Raw genomic sequence first — 14,490 nt, 5'->3', positions numbered from 1 at the left:
TAAATTATAAGATTACGGACATAAGCTACAATACACAGGAACATTTCAAAAATAGCAGGGTTTTTTGGTACTGCTTCTTCAAATTTAATTCTCATGAAAAGTGTGTTAATACTTTTGCACATTTATCATTTGTCTGCTTACTATAAGCCAGTCATGTTTCTTTGAGAGACAAAAAGAGGAAAATATTTGTACTGAAAGTGCTGTGTGGTAGAGAAAATTATAAGAGAAACTAAAAGAACTATTTGTCAACAGTAAATGCAATGGAGGGGAAAACATCTGGCAAGGATAGTCCTTGCAGACTTTTTATAGTGGAATCTAAAACTGGAAACATATTTAATGTAGTTTGGCTAGAAAATGTCTCACTGAAAAGCCTGACAACTTAAATGGATAAGTGAAGGGCAGAAGAGAGTGAGTCAGTGGGGTATCTGGGAGCAGATTTGGCTCCACAGAGAAACTGACTAAGATATAATGAATAAGAATCACCAAAGAGGAAAAATTATGAGGTCATGTGGGGCCAATGAGAGCCAGTCCAGAGCAAGGGGTGGGGACAAGACTTATCCAAATCCATGAAATCTCGTCATGAGATGAACAGGACCAGGATAGAATCTTTACTCCCTCCCCTCATGCTCTGAGCCTGGTATACCCCAGCCCACACAGCCCCCATCCTTGTCCCTTGGAGGAGCTCATGTAACCTGGCATCCAGGGTGAACTTCCTCTTCTCATAAAATTATGTCCAGCAATATCTAAAATCCCTACTTATGCATATGAGGCATCCTCAGGAGCCTGGCCCTGGCCAGTGATATACATACACTCTCCTTCACTCCCCAAAAGGCTTAAATAGCCTTTGTTCTCTCAAGTAAACAAGCTGTCTCAAGGAAGCGTGACTCCTAAGAGTCTGTTCTTCTCTGTGCTTACTCTCTGCCTGAGGTCTCCATCCTCCAGGGTGTTCCTGCCTTGCTCTCCATCCCAGGATCCACAGGTTGTGATCACAAGTGCTCATGCTGTTAGATGTTATGGATGGGGAAGCAGGGCCAAGAATGGCAAGGCCACATGCAGTCTTGGGACTCTACTTACATATAAAATCTGGCTGCCAGGTAGGATTGAAATACTTTAGCTTAGGGTACCAGCAACTTCATGTTAGTGCATTCGTCAGATAGCTGTTAATGTCTGGGTATAGTTCAAGATGCAGCAACTTGATTTAGGTAGAGGGTACAGCAGAATCCAGGAATGTGCCATAATATGGTACAGACCCATGGCAATACTGGACATGTGCCACATAGAGCAGATAAAAGGATTCCAATGTGTAAAGATGAAGGCCACCTCACATTACTTCATTACAAGTCCTCAGACTCCATAGAAGCATGTGATGTCACTGAAGCAGCGAAGAATCCCTTACTTATCACCACAACTTATTCACTTTGTTGAATTTAAGGAAAGGATGCCAGTATTTTAAATGTGACCCTAAAATAATGATTCTTAACATGTGGGTCACCACCCCTCTGGGAGTCAGATGACTTTCACAGGGGTTGCCTAATACCACCAGAAAAACACAGATATGTACATTACAAATAATAAGAGTAGCAAAATTAAAGTTATGACGTAGCAATGAAAATAAATTTATGTTTGGGGATCACCACAACGTGAAGAACTGTATTCAAGGGTCTCAGTATTAGGAAGGGTGAGAACCACTGCCGAAGAAAAAAGTCAGCTGTTTGGAGGAACTGCTGAAACCTCTGTGTGTCTTTGTTCAACATGAAATCTAAACAGCAAGAAGCACCAGTTGGGACAGATCTCCCATCTGCCAACGAATTAGGACTAAAACAACAGCGCTACTCAGCTATCAGGGAGAAGCAGTAGGCATTTATTATGAACTCACAAACGGTTCTTGAGGCAGCCATGCCATTATCATATGGAGGCAAGCCAGTCTGTAAGCTTACATCTCTCTGTAAGCGTAACTTTTATTTGCCTGATTTAATTGTCTTCTTGGAGGCTTATTACCTCTGTCTCCTAACCTAAGTGTAGTCCTGAAAACTTCTAACCTCCATACAATCTAATGTAGGCCTAGAATGTTTCCAGCCTCGGAGACTTATTGCCTAATAATCTCACTCTTTCTAGCTCTTTCTGAATTCAGGCTAGCTGGTTCAAACTGGCTCCTTTCGGCTTCTGAATGAATTGCTCTGCTTGGCCTCTAACTCTAGCCTGCTTTGCTAGTATTCTGGTTCCTCATTTTCTCGCTTGTTCTGCCTTCACTGCCATCTGGCTTGTTTTCTTTTTGACCTGTCTCTATACAGTTCTCCTGGTAAAACTACCTCCTCGCCCTCTGCACTACTCTCCTCCTCAGTCACATCTTTTTCCTCTCTCTCTTTGTGAGAGTTGAGCATAGTCTATTATGACTTATTTGCTCAAATCTTTCTCTAGTTTGTCACTTTGTCTGCCCTTCAGTTAGGCATCACTTTCAAAGTTGGGTGCTTCCTTCTACAAACTAACTTTACTTTCATTGTTTGAGATTAAAGATGTGTACTAAGGACTTGTTTCTATTCTAGCCAGAAGGACTAAAGGTGTGTGCTAAGGGCATGTCTGTATTCCACCCCGAGTAGTCATGTTGCTGGATTTAAAACCCTCTACATTAGACCATTCACTCCTTGATTTCTAGAAAGTGTGCACATCAGACATGGCTTTTTAAGTTTTTGAAATTGACATCCCTAATTCATAATTGTTCAGTTATCATATAAAGTAATTGTCTTTTATAGCTTTTCATACATTTTATGTCATTGTATTTGTTCTCATTTGTTTCTATCTCCCTGGTGGCCTGGTTCCTCCAAGTAGTTCTCTTTCTTCTCCTAGATAGTTGCCCTGTGTCCGTCGTATGTATTCATAACTAACACTGTTACCCCTTCCCCTCTTCCTTAATGTTTCCCGATGCCCTCCTATGTAACTCCCTGTGTAGTTTGAGGACACATATAGAAATAGATATACATGTACAGAAAAATATAACTTTAAATACTTCTAATTGTTTTTGATGATTTCTATATGGGTGTGTCTAGTGGGGGCAGGGGCATATGACTTCAGGTGTGTGTTGAGGCTAGAAGTATTTGATTTCATTATTCTTTATGGCTATATAAATTTCTGTGTGTTTTTTTTAATCCACTCATGGACATCTACTTTGCTTTTACTTCCCTATTACTGTAAGCGGTAGAACACATGTAGGGAATAACACTGGAGCAAGTTAGTGAGTGCTCAAGCGACTCATCGATGTGTATGAAGAGCTTAGCCAGTGTTAAGAGCACCAGATTCAAATCCAGCAGAGCATCAGTGTCACTCTCCATAGACCCAAGCATGGAGAGCAGAAGTTCCAAGGAATCCCCAGTGACACAGCAAGGCCAAGCCTAATTAGAATCACAGTTGCATTACATTGGTGGACTTGTGGATAGATATGCAAGTCTACGTAGAATTTTATTTTTAAAAAAATTACGTTAACCCTTAAAGTACCGATAGTCTTATGTTCACCCTTTTGTTTAATTTTTGTCTATGTTTTCTAATTTAATATCTCTCCAGTTTTTGAACAGAAGTAATGTTCATTCATGGCCTTGTAGAACATAATATGACCTATCCAACCTATTTTTTTTCATTTAAAAGTGTCTATACTTTTATGTTCTGGAAATACATAAAGAAAACGGCAGCCTTTGTAAAGAAAAAGACAATTAAAATCAATAGATGAATAGTCCTTTCCTTATTAAAAAAAACAGTCATTATTTGTGGTTTTAATGTTGTGCTCAAATTTACTTGGCATACATCACAGGAGGACAATGACCTTTGGCAACATTGGGTGTGCCAAAGAAATATTATAATGTCAGAGACTGCCAATAGAATGAAGATGACTATTTTAAAATGAAATTTCAATGTTTACAATGACGAGACACTTCTTAAAAACCTAAAGAAAATCAACATAAGGCAAACAATATCAGAAGCCAAAGCAAAAACAAAAGCAAAAACAAAACAAAACAAAACAAAAAGACAACTCAATAAACCCATTTTATCCACATTTCTTCCTTATCTTAAAGCCTCTTTTGCAGGATCTAAATTTCACATCTTGATTTTAAACACAACCCTCAGAGATATTTATTATTTTACCACTGGCATCAGAATGGATAACATCCACAAACTTTGCATCAGTGAAATCTAATCTGCTATTTGATGGTTTTCCAGAAAATTTTGGCCCAGCTGGGTCAAGACCTGAAATGCAGAATAGAAAATATCAATCTAATTATGTTTTACTACTTTGCTCTATTTGACACTGCACTATTGTTAGTTATAAACATAAGCATTTGTATTTTTTGTTTACAGCAGTAGAAACATCTCTGAAGTTAAATTAAATTTGGCAAGTAGCCAGTGCCTTTATTATTTGACTGTTTATCGGCACCCTTCAAAAGTGTTCCAATCACAGAAAAAATGTCTCATCAAAATATTGTTGAGACATTTTTAGCATTTTTATCTAAGGAACAGATGGAGTAAGGTATGTAACTTTGTATTCAATACTAATTGTGACTCTCCTGATGGAGGGAAAGAGGTAATGAATGACATCTGGACCACTCGAGTTATTTCCTTACCAGCCTCATCGTATATGCATCTGTAGGTCTAACGTGTTTTTCAGATATCAATACTATTTAGGTTACAGAATGTAACAAATTTTCTATTTCGTTAACATTCACCTCTCCCACAAGTGCCCTATACATTCTTAAGAAAAATGTTACAGATTCCATGAAATACATTCTATAGAATGAATTGTAACCTTAAATTCCAACATCACAACTTTCTGAAGCATAGAAGGGGATGGGAATAAAATTCAGTCCATTGAGGAAGAGACAACTAGTTAGTTTCCCAGCCCCACATGGCAGAATGGGGAGAAAAAATGACTCCCATAAGTTGTCCTTTAATCCACATCAATATACAAATAAGTGTTATTTTAACTGTTGTCCGCCTCACACCCTTCTCTTGTCCCTATTTTATTTAGCCTGTTTGAGTGACTCACCTATCTCTCCCTCTGAATATTCCAGCTGTAAGAAATCTGTAGTTCTGGTCTTTCAAGCCGTGTGGCTGTGTGGCAGCAGAGCAATAGATAAGGAAGCACAGGCATCTATGTGAGTAATTCCATCTCTCCTTTCCCTCTTTTGTGGAATTTTATTATGTTATCCTTTATAAAATAAGTAGAAGTACCATAATCATCCTATTGATATGGATATGAGTAATTTCTTAATAAACCTGACATGAAGGAAGGGTGGTCATTTATGTGAGCACCATGTGGCTGCTGCCTGTAACTACAGTATAGTTAGTGTGTGAATCTGAGTGAACGTGAGGATAAGAATGTCTCACACTCGAATAACACTCAAATGAATGCTTAAAAGAATGAAAATGCAACAGCACTCGTGAATATGGACTTACATCACTATTTTTGTAGCTCATGAACGAATGATGTTTTAACTGGGTGGATCAAATTTCCCCATGTCATCGTTGACATTGAGATAAAGCTACAGTGCTAGATACTTGCTTTCATGTCTATCATAACCACTAAGGAAGAATTCATAATCTAGTGTAAAAAGCCGTAGTTGAATATAGTTTGTAGATGTGCATGCTAGATTTAAAATAGAATAAAATCTAAGGGGGAAACATTAAATAGATAATTTTACAATAGGAAAGAATGTTTTGTTTTACCTGTAATTCTTCCAAGTTGACCACGAAATATCTTTCCTACAAAGCCACTAATATGAGCCCCTAAGCTCATGCCTATAAAGTGAAAATTGTCAAGAGACGCTCCATGGTCCTGTAATTTAAAAATACAATATAATAACTTTAACTTTGGGTAGTCACAACTAATTTCTAATATATTGACATTTTGAAATTCATTGTTGATTCTGACTTTATGTATTTCTTGGACGTAAGGAAAGGGATCTATAATTTTGAAAAATATCTCTGTTTGGATTGCATCATGAAATATATTATTTTTTCTATTTTTTATTTCCAGTAACATCATTAAACTTTACTTCAAATTTTTAAAGTTTTAATCATTTATAATATAGCATGAGATATGTAAAATAGCATTTAATTTCCAAGACATTTAATGATCAAATAGTAATCATAAGCATCATTGGGTGCTTATTTGTGCTAAGTACTTTACCATGTGTTTTACAAGTTTTATATTTAATATTCATGTTTGCCACATGAGTTATTCATATTCATCCTATTACTTAACATTATGTCTGTTACTATTAAATATTAACTAAACAGCATTCCGTTGTCTCCATTTTATTAAGGAAATAGTTAATTTATAATGAAAAAAGTTATAAAGATGATGTATTTTAAGTCACTGAAGTTTGAATATTTGTGCCTCTGAAAATTAATATGCTGAAATCCTAACCTTTAATGTTATGGCCTGTGTAGGGAGTGGGGCATAAGGAAGGTGATGACATCACAAAGTTGGGGCATTCAAGAATGGGGCTAATGTCCTAATTAAGGAGACCTAAAAAGCTCACTTGGCTCTTCCATAATGTGAAAACACTGAAAAACTACAACTATAAATCAGGAACTGATCCTCACCAGACCCAGGCTCTTGTTTTTAGCCTCTACCGATGCAGAACTGTAAAATATGAATGTGTTTGTGTACAAGGTCAGTTTTCAGTGTTGGTTATAGTGGCTCAAATAGACTAAGATACAAGCCTGCATCTGTCTGATTGTAGAATATGTATTAGCCTTTTTCTGTTTCCTCCCTAGCAGAACTAATAAAAGTAAAAAATTCCCTTTACTTTTAGAATGCTAAAATGAAGTATAATGGATTTCAGGTGGATTCTAGGATCACAGGTTACACGGTACAGGAAAACAATCTAAGGCCAGGATGTGAACATATGGTTTGCGTCAGGTAGGCAGCTTTGAGAGCTCACTGGGTGTGTGTTTGATCCAGCAGACTCTTTGGGGAATCTAATAGGAGTTAGGGATGGTCCAGATTACACAATGATGTCTGAAAGCTCATAAAACAATGTTGAAGTTTCATCATTATTCAGGAGGTAGAAGGAGACTTTCTCAGCACAAAGCAATTCTGTTCTTTAAATTCCTCAAAGTAGTGTCTCAAAACTGAAGGAGAATTTCTCCAAACCACAAAGCTATGGTTATGACTCTCCCAGCTCCTATAAATCCCTTGCAAACGAAGTACTCTGGTTTATCCTAAAATTCTCTTTTTAACTCACACTTTCCACAAAAGTAAGTCCCTGTTCATCAGTTACATATAATCATAATTCAGGAAAAAAGTCAATTATTCAGTTTTATACACTGTCAATCTTCTCCTGGTCAATTATCTCCTCCACATCTCTTTTGGGCCACAGTATTTTTAAATTTACAATTTAAAAATAATAATAAAAGCTATTTTATTCACTGATAGTATATGTCATGTTTATTAAGCATGTACACATTTACATATATACAGTACCATATATTTCTATATTAATTTAATATTCATGAAAATATAGTAGAACTTTATTATTTCAGATGTATAAAAAGAGGGATTTGGCAAAAAAAGTGAAGCAGTTGTTCAGCATCAGATCTGAGCGTGGTCTAGTCCAGATCCTGCTGTGGATGCTGTTAGGTCATGCTTATTCAACTTAGTATAGACTTGCCAATTTGTTACAAGGAAAACCCAGACTTCAAAACCAAGAACACCACAAGAAATCAAATATGGCCTTTCTTTCCCTGAAAAACTTACTGTCACCACCAATACTCAGGACAGAAATGAAATACCACAAATATTGGCAGAGTAAAAAAAGAAGTACTTAAAACAGATGACCCAGAACCAGCCTTGGATTTAACTCACCCATCACAACCCCGAGCAGACCAGAAAGAAACTGAGAGCTACGTTTAAGGTTATCAAAGTAGACTATGTCCCAAACCGTTTTCCTCTTATATTTGCCAATTCCCATTTGACTAACAACATATTGGTTAGATCTTAGAAAAAGTTACTAAAGCAATGAAATGAGGGCCTGGAGAGATGGCTCAGCACTTAAGAGCAATGCCTGTTCTTCCAGAAGACCCGAGTTCAATTCCCAGCAACCACACGGTGGCTCACAACTATCTATACTAGGATCTGATGCCTTCTTCTGGCAACCAAGTGTACATGTAGATAGAGTTTTTATATACACAATAAATAAATGAATAAATAATAATTTTAAAAGGGTTGCAAAAATGTAATAACATTATAGTAATCTCCACTTCCCACATAAGATCACCAATTCATTGTCAATTCAGGATAGATATGGTTCGAAAGAGCTTTAAATGTTTAATAGTTTAAAATAAATGGTTTTTTTTTTCAGATTTAAAAAGCATATGTAACAGAAACAGAATTATTACTTAGGGTAGACAAAATGTGGCTAAAAAAATCAGTATGTCTAAGTCAAAGTTCCTAATGTTTATGTAAAAGTATTAATTTCACAATATCACATAACAAACCATATACTGCATAGCATGTATACTTTTTTTCAGACTTACCAAAAGAATAAAAATGGACTTGCTCAAATTGTAGGCAACTATCCTGGTATTTTTAACTGCTCTATTGTAAATTAAAGTTGTGGCACCCAGGTTCCAGTCTACAACAATGAGATTCACGTCTTCCCGCTTCAAAATTGTCTTAGAAAGCTTATGAAGCCACACGGGGATGGAGCCGAGAGGTCGGTATCCATGAACAATCCAGATCGTTTTCTTTGACAGGTTGAAATGGTTATTAAGTGCGTTATTACGCTCAAACAGTGGCTCTGCACAGTTTACATTATACCTTGAGTACATCAACAGAATTGTCTTTACTTTGGGAAAAAACAAATCTCTGAAGGAGCTCATTGCATTTAACTTCGTGAATTCAAGACATGTTCTATTAGTCTCTGTAAAGAAACAAAGTCAATCTGAGCATTAGGATAAAATCGCAGTTTTGTTGGTATAATATTATACAACTGAGTGGGAGAATTCCATTTCATTTGTACTTTAACATGATTTACTGAGCAACTGTGACGCTAAGGCTGTATATGGATCAGGCAAAAAGACTTTCTGAACTAGAAGTAAAAAAAAAAAGAATGATAAATAGGAACAGATGTGATAGGTTAGAAATTATAAGCATTCTTTTAATATAAAATAGAATGGGTTAGGCTGAAATCACTGTTATAGTTAATCAAATGGGTAGGACATCAGTAAAGGTAGATACATTGATTGTGAACATTTACAAAAGCTTTACAGAAGTGTACTTACATACTAAAAAAAAATAATTTATCTCTCCATTACCCATATTAACACTAACCAAAACAACATAGTACCATTTAGCTTACAAACTTCAAGTAGTAAAACAACTCCTTCTATGACATATGATAACAGCACTTGAAAGTGTTAGGCAAAAATATCTACAGTACAAGGTTAGCCTTGGAAAATAACAAGAATCTGAGAAGAAGAGAAAGAGGAAGAGGAAGGAAATAATTCTAATAATATTGATGTGTTTATTTATAGAAAGGACTTATAAAAATACTGAGAGAGTACAGTGATAAAATGCTGCTTTGGAGTTTTATATGTATGTGTACTGTATGTATATATTACATAAAAATATTACCACTTAATTTTATAAAGTTTGAATTAGCAAAATAGGCAATTACATTAATATTGAAGATATTAATCACAGAGTTTTGTACAATGGCACAAAGTGTAAAAATATCCTTGTCAACCTATTATCATCTATATATCTATAATCATCTATCATCTATTTATATATTCATCTACCCATTCTAGAAGAATGAAGGCCAGAAAGTGAAATAACTAAAAATGTTCAATAGCAGTGGTCATAGTAAGTCAGTGAAATAGCTCAATAGCGGTGGTCATTGTAAGTCAGTGAAATAATACCTGCTTCATAGTTAGCTTTTCATAATTTTCCAGGATTATGAGTTATTGAATAAGTATAACAGATTTTTATGGGATCATAAGTTTTTATTGCTTCTACAACATTACTTTGGTAATACTATTTAGGAAATAAATTTTTCAGTGACTTTTAAATACTTACAAAAGCATTAGTAAAACTTCATTTCACTAACTCAAAACTCAAAACTCAATCACAGGAAAAATTTTTTAAGAAAAACAAATTTACATTAAATTGTATGTAATATACAACATTTACGGTAATTCTAATTTTGAAAGTACTGATACTACCTCAAGGAAGGAATCCAAAGAAGGAGCTCTAAGGCTCCTGTGATATTCCCAGGTTAACTGTGGAGATGTAATTAGAAGAGCTTTGATCCTGCGTATGTACAGAAGCACCAGGAAAAACAAAAGGAGGAAACAAGGAGCAACAGATACAGCCGTGATGGCTTTGAACTTGCCATACTGAGGTAGTTTTATGAGTCATACACATCTACCTCACATATGGCCAAGTTTGGACAAGGTTGAAATAGAACCAGGTAATCCAAACTGCTGTTTTTCAAAAGCACAAATAGATTTTGCCTGGTCCTAAAAGCAATAATAGGAAATTAACCAGCAAGATACCTCCTATACAAATAAGGGGGGGGGAAGGCTTTCATCCAAATATTCATCAGAAAAATGTGCTCTCTATTACCAGGGAGAGCAATAGTTGCTAATTTTTTAGAGCAATGTCATTCCAAAAGCAAGAAAATGAGCTATTAAGGTAAATTTTAGAAGTTATTAAAAACAACTTCACACAATAGGATAATTAACACTGCAATTAAGGGAAAACTACAATCGCGTGATGAACGCTCAGATTATAAAATCATATAAAATATGGAACTCTCTCCATGCAAGAACATATGAAAGAAGGGGATGTTAAAATTATGAAGAGTGAAGATAAAGTGTGGAGACAAATGGTTCAAATTAAAGCTTGTTGCTGTGAGTGGAGTCATTTGTTGGAAGCAGAGAGGAGAGCCGCTTCATTGACTAAGGGCGTCCTTGTAAGTCAAGGTTTGCGAACTCAACAAACTCACCACGAGAGAAAAATTGCTCTATAGGACTCACCAAGGTTTCTAGAAACTCCATTGGTTTCTGATGGATAATTTAAATACCCTAAAATTATAAAGACAGAAAATTCAGGTTACAAACAGAGTTGCAGAAACTTCGATTTTCTTTTGAAACAATTCATCAGAGAGACAGAAGTGTAGAAAATAAGTCTTTAAATGAAAATGCTTGGGAACTAATAATCTTATACCTTTCTGAAAGATACTACTTACAAATGATTGTATTACCGTTATTTATATAATGGTAGTGGTGGTGGTGTGTATGTGTGTGTCTCATGCTGTGTGTGTGTTTGTGTGTGTGTGTGTGTTTGTGTGTGTGTGTGTTTGTGTGTGTGTGTGTGTGTGTGTGTGTGTGTGTGTGTGTGTGTGTGTGATGCACATCAGTGTATGGGTGCATACACCTGTGTCCGTGCATGAGAAGACCATAGCAAAACAGCAGGTGTCTTCCTGTGTGACTGTGCACTTGACAGCCTTGGGACAGGGGACCTCATTAACCCAAAAGCTAGTAATTTTAACTTCATTGACAGTGAAGGGAACTGTAAAGATCCACTTGTCTCTGACCCTTAATGCTGATGTTATAGACACTATGCCCACCATTTTTCATGGGTACTGAGGATTCTAACTCAGGTCCTCATGGTTTCAAAGTCTTATGATGGACTGAGCTGTCTCCCCAGGACTGGTGCCATTATTAAATAAAAATGTGAGATTCATAGACACATAATTCATAGAAATTCATTTGAAATACTGAGTGATTATAAAAAATAGAAACTTACATAGCTTTAAATGTTATAAAACTGAATAACACAGAAAGCTAACAGCATGGGTCACTCTTCAACTGTTGTACATCTAAATTATATTAATAGGAACAATGTAAATGAGGAATACAGAATCTTAGACACATCCTCAAATGAAGGTATCACACGATTTCTAGTTTTAACTCCAAAAATAGGAAACACATCAGTATCACTGAGGGTGTGTGTGGGGGATGGAGGGGAGGTAAGAAGAGGATAAGAAAGGAGTTTATGTAATTCTATTTTATGCTTCTTCAAAAACCCCAATGCAAGATACAACATAGTTCCTTGTAAGTTATTGACCAAGGAAGTCCCAGAGGATTGTAGAATAACATAAGCCCTTGCCACTTTTCTTCATTGTCCATCAGAACCATTTGATAAGATTTTACTGTTAAAGACATCATAGTCCACAGTTGGAATATACAGCAAAATTAATCTAGTTCTATGCAAATTTCCTTCCTACTGATTTGCTTTCTTAATACCCAGTGGTGCTGTGCAGGTGCTTGTGAGGAAGGGTTACCAACATTCTTTACCCCACTGTGAGCCCTCTGAACAAGACCAAGCCACCAGGAGAATGCACTCACTTGGTGCAACGGTGGCACAGCTACTATAGTGGTAAATGACTGATCTCACTGAGAGGAAATGAGGCCCAGTCCGAAAGAAAGAGCTCATGCCTAGTAATGTAAACCCTGCCAAAAATCCATGAGTGAGGAGAATGGGCCCTAGAGGGGATCTTACTACTGTTATTTGGCTAAATTGAAAAGCTGCCGTGTGTGTGTGTGTGTGTGTGTGTGTGTGTGTGTGTGTGTGTGTGTGTGTGTGCATGTGTGCTTATGTCTATAATCTAATGCTACTTCCAACATCAATTAAAAAAAACTCCTTTTTACAATGAATTATTGTGAAAACCATGATGTGTAGCTGTTCCCCATCCTTAGAACAAGTGATGGCTGGGTTCTTATTTCTAACCAGGACATTTATATAATCTCCTTAATATTCAGGAAACATTAAGAAAGGGGGGATGGAAAGAATTAAAAGCAGAAGACATGTAGAAGATCTGTGAAATATTGTCTTCTGGGACTGTCGCAGCCAATGTAATCATTATATCAGCACAGATGATTCTTCCTGCTAAGAGTCTGTCCTAGATGGGGCCATCAATGCCAGTCACGGAGTAGAGGGGCCTACCAGTCCATACTGAATGATTCCTGGAGAATGGCAAGTATTTAAGTACCCACTGATGGACTCAGCAGTTCCTGTTGGATAGCTACAGACATATTCAAAGAAAATAACTTGTGCTTTATCTAATAAAATATGACGGATTCTTAAATAGCATTAACAATAATATTAATATACAGCAATATGTACACCCAAAAAAAACATGCTTAGAAACTGTATGAATGTGTGAGCACATATGGACTATGCAATAAGGAGAAAAGAAAATAATATTCTTTTTCAAATTGGCAAAATAATTAAAAACAATTCATAGAAGTCTAGTATAGTGGCTAAGAATTCCAAGAAATAATATGCAGCATCATGAGCTGTCCAAAATACATAAATTCATACCAAAACAATAAATCACTACACACACACACTGAAATGTCAAAAATCTGCAAGGCTAGAGGTGAAACTGTTATAGAGGATGTAAAGCCACTGAAGCGTATTTACACACCGTGGATGAAATTGGAAAAATAACACCATAATTTGGAAACAGGTTATAAATTCTTATAGTGAAATTATGCATAAGTTTGCATCTAAATAGTCTTCAAGAAAAACTTCCCTCTCTTTATTCAGCTCAAAAAATAAAATGTATATTCTCACAACTCTAGTGGTACTCATCATTCCTTACTGCATGTAAGTCCTTCTCTTACATGTATTTACTGTTCATCCTTTCAATTCTTAAGTGAAGAGAGTGAAGTTGCACAAGATCAAATGTCCCCAGGCCACATAAAAAGGAGTGTGGAAAGAACTGAAGCAGGAAGGGATAAGGAGAAATGATGCAGGTACCATATCTATCTATAAATTTCTCAAAGGCAAATCAAAATAAGGAATATATATGTATATATACATACATACACACAAATGTATATTTGTTAAATAATTATCCAAGTTCATAAGGCTTGGCTGGCAGTTAGTAATGTATTGTAGTAATATGACAGCTGAATGACAGTTATAATGCTTGCAGGGCAGCTGCCTGATTGAAATACTCTGTCCGTGGACAAAGAGATTGTTAGTGGAACCACTTTCTGAAAGTTATAGTTTAAGTATCCTCCTCATTCTGACGTGTAACACAAAATGTGTTCCTAGATTCCTAATAACATTCAATTGTCTCGTGGAAAGAGTGAAGTCCAATTAGACTTTACACAGTACCTCTTGAGAGTGCAAGAAAGAGATAGGAGTTTTATCCACATACAGAAGGGCAGTCCTCAATAAGTGAGCTAGTAGGTACAGAAGGAGAGATGTAAAAGGATAAAAATGGGGTCGAAATGATTTAAATACAGGACTCGTGCATGCAATTTTCAAAAATTTTAAAGTAACAAAAAAGACTTTTCACTTCAACAACATTCCTAAACAAACTATACAGCTTTGGGCAAAGTGTCTAATTTTAGAATAAAAAGACTCCAGTTCTCTTCTACTTGAGTTTTCACACCCATGAGAGAGAAGAGGAGAGCTGA

The 14,490-nt window shown here is 36.1% G+C and overlaps 1 protein-coding gene across 1 annotated transcript in view; it reads right to left on the bottom strand.

Moving 5' to 3' along the window:
* The window catches only part of LIPI (lipase I), a 32,839-nt gene extending 21,765 nt beyond the window's left edge, over positions 1-11,074 (bottom strand). The window contains exons 1-4 of the mRNA XM_084801651.1: positions 11,032-11,074; positions 8,527-8,912; positions 5,710-5,818; positions 4,132-4,233 (exon numbers count right to left, since the gene is read on the bottom strand). Of these exons, the coding sequence (XP_084657777.1) occupies positions 4,132-4,233; positions 5,710-5,818; positions 8,527-8,871 (556 nt within the window). The 5' untranslated portion in view covers positions 8,872-8,912; positions 11,032-11,074. The remainder of the gene's footprint in view (positions 1-4,131; positions 4,234-5,709; positions 5,819-8,526; positions 8,913-11,031) is intronic.
* Between the last annotated feature and the right edge of the window lie 3,416 nt (positions 11,075-14,490).

Source organism: Acomys minous (genome assembly GCF_964271855.1).
Source record: "Acomys minous genome assembly, chromosome: 11".
Taxonomy (NCBI): Eukaryota; Metazoa; Chordata; class Mammalia; order Rodentia; family Muridae; genus Acomys; species Acomys minous.
This window is presented reverse-complemented; position numbering and strand designations above follow the sequence as displayed.